The following is a 2,500-nucleotide window of genomic DNA, read 5'->3' as shown; positions in this document are numbered from 1 at the left end:
GTGTGTGTGTGTGTGTGTGTGTGTGTGTGTGTGTGTGTGTGTGTGCGTGTCCGTGTGTGTGTGTGTGTGTGCCCGTGTGTGTGTGTGTGTGTGTGTGTGTGTACAAATACACGTATGTGTGTGTGTGTGTGTGTGCACAAATACACGTATGTGTGTGTGTGTGTGTGTGTGTGTGTGCGTGTGTGTGTGTGCGTGTGCGTGCGTGCGTGTGCGTGTGTGTATGTGTGATAAATAGAGTAGTCTGTGTGTGTGTGTGTGCGTGTCTCACCTCCACACAGTTGTCACAGACGCTGCAGTGTGAGCAGCGCGGGGGTCTGTAGAAGTGGCAGGTGGCGCACCACTTCATCCTGACCTGCACCCCCCGGACCTCCACGTTCTTGTACAGCGGAGCCCGGAAGTCATCATCCTTGTCCTCGTCCTCATCCGCTGTTCCACGGAGAGAGAGGAACACACACACACACACAGACACAGACACAGACACAGACACAGACACAGACACACACACACACACACACACACACACACACACACAAAATCAGATTTATGATTGGGTTAGACAGGACCAACAGGAGGTTAAATGAAGCTAGCTCCCACGGTTAGTCGTACTAACAGTACAAACAACAAGCAGAATGGACATTTTATACACATACGCTATTTTGCGAACCTATGCCACTGAAACCAGGTCATAAACAAACTCGAGGTAACGCATTTGGATGCCAACCCATTAGCCTCAGCATGGCACTGCCCGTCCGTTCCCAGCATGTTTACAGGCCTCTGCACGACGAACCCCTCCACCGCAGCCCCGTGCTATGTGCCCACACGCAAGGCTTATCTTGTTTGCTCTCTGTCTCTGAAACGTCTTTCACTCCGTCAAAGAGCTCGTTCGGGCCGAAGGTAAAAAAAAAGTCATCTGACTCACACTACAACAACAACAAAAGTAATCTGACCCACACTACAACAACAGGGTTCCTACAAGTTTCAACAAGTCAAATTGAAGACCTTTTTAGACCTTTTTTAGACCTCTTTGATGGGCACCATATGATAGCTTTTTGTCATCCTCGAGGTGATGAAATTAGGGATTTCACTGCCATACAGACAAAAAAGGAAGAGAATTAGCATTTTTTTCCACGTAAATAGATATGGTCGGACTGATTTCCTTGCAGGATCTAATTTTTTAGACCTAGCACCTCATTTTTAGACCGAATAACTGAAAATGTAGACCTTTTTAGGCCTTATGATTTGGATTAGACTTTACGGCTTTTTAAGACCAGCGCGGGAACCCTGAACAACACCTGGAGGGAGACTGGCGAGCCAGCGGTTTCTGAAGAAACACATCGCCAAGGACACACACACACACACACACACACACACTCCCATCGGCTGCCAGACTCCTCTGTTCTAATGCGGTTTTCAGTCTCTTAAAACATATTATTTGTATTTTATTTTATTCTTTGAAGGACCCTCAGCATATACAACAGTATGCCTCTCTAGAACATTCCACACACATCTAACATGAAAGAGGAAGTAACCCCCCCCCCTTGGACAAAATGTAGGATGAATGTATGTAGCAGCCATTTTGAAATGCCTAGGCATACACTGATCTCCAGGGAGGCTTGTTGGAGGGAGAAATCGGAGGACAGGGGCTCATTGTTAGTGCATGGATACGGAATAAGGAAACGTCATCAAACACGCGCGCTCTCTCTTCCTCCCTCTATGCCTTACAAGGAGCCTGTCCACCTCTCTTCTGATTGGTTGAAATCCAGCCTGTATGGGTTAACATGGGTTAACAGGTAGCCTAGAGGTTAGAGAGGCCAGGCGAGCATTCGGAAGGTCGCTGGTTCGATCCCCGCCTCAGGAGGGAGCTGCATGTGAGCTGGTGACTGGAGGGTTGCTGGCATCATATCTAAGGTGCCTACCTACCACTGCCGTTGTGCCCTTGAGCACGGCACTTAACCCCCTAATCGCTCCAGGGGCGCTGACTATGGCCGACCCTGTGCCTAGGGCAAAAAATACATTTCGTTTTGTTGTAGGCTACTCTGTGCAATGACAAAAAGGTTCTAAAAAGGATCTAATCTAATCTAATGTCTACCTCCACCTCTCTCCTGATCAGGGAGGAATGCTAATGGGTGGTTGTGTGAGCATGGGTGGTTGTGTTAGCATGGGTGGTTGTATTAGCATGGGTGGTTGTGTTAGCATGGGTGGTTGTGTTAGCATGGGTGGTTGTGTTAGCATGGGTGGTTGTATTAGCATGGGTGGTTGTGTTAGCATGGGTGGTTGTGTTAGCATGGGTGGTTGTGTTAGCATGGGTGGTTGTATTAGCATGGGTGGTTGTATTAGCATGGGTGGTTGTATTAGCATGGGTGGTTGTGTTAGCATGGGTGGTTGTGTTAGCATGGGTGGTTGTATTAGCATGGGTGGTTGTGTTAGCATGGGTGGTTGTATTAGCATGGGTGGTTGGTTGTATTAGCATGGGTGGTTGTATTAGCATGGGTGGTTGTGT

At 48.1% G+C, this 2,500-nt stretch overlaps 1 protein-coding gene across 1 annotated transcript in view; it reads right to left on the bottom strand.

The window, feature by feature from the left end:
- zdhhc8b (zDHHC palmitoyltransferase 8b) overlaps positions 1-2,500 on the bottom strand; it is a gene marked incomplete at both ends in the record, with an annotated part of 59,954 nt that overhangs the window by 10,934 nt on the left and 46,520 nt on the right. Inside the window, one exon of the mRNA XM_080530596.1 lies at positions 269-426. Coding sequence (XP_080386722.1) covers positions 269-426 — 158 coding nt within the window. The remainder of the gene's footprint in view (positions 1-268; positions 427-2,500) is intronic.

The sequence above is a fragment of the Nansenia antarctica genome (assembly GCF_963989245.1).
Source record: "Nansenia antarctica genome assembly, chromosome: 5".
NCBI classification, from domain to species: Eukaryota; Metazoa; Chordata; class Actinopteri; order Argentiniformes; family Microstomatidae; genus Nansenia; species Nansenia antarctica.
This window is presented reverse-complemented; position numbering and strand designations above follow the sequence as displayed.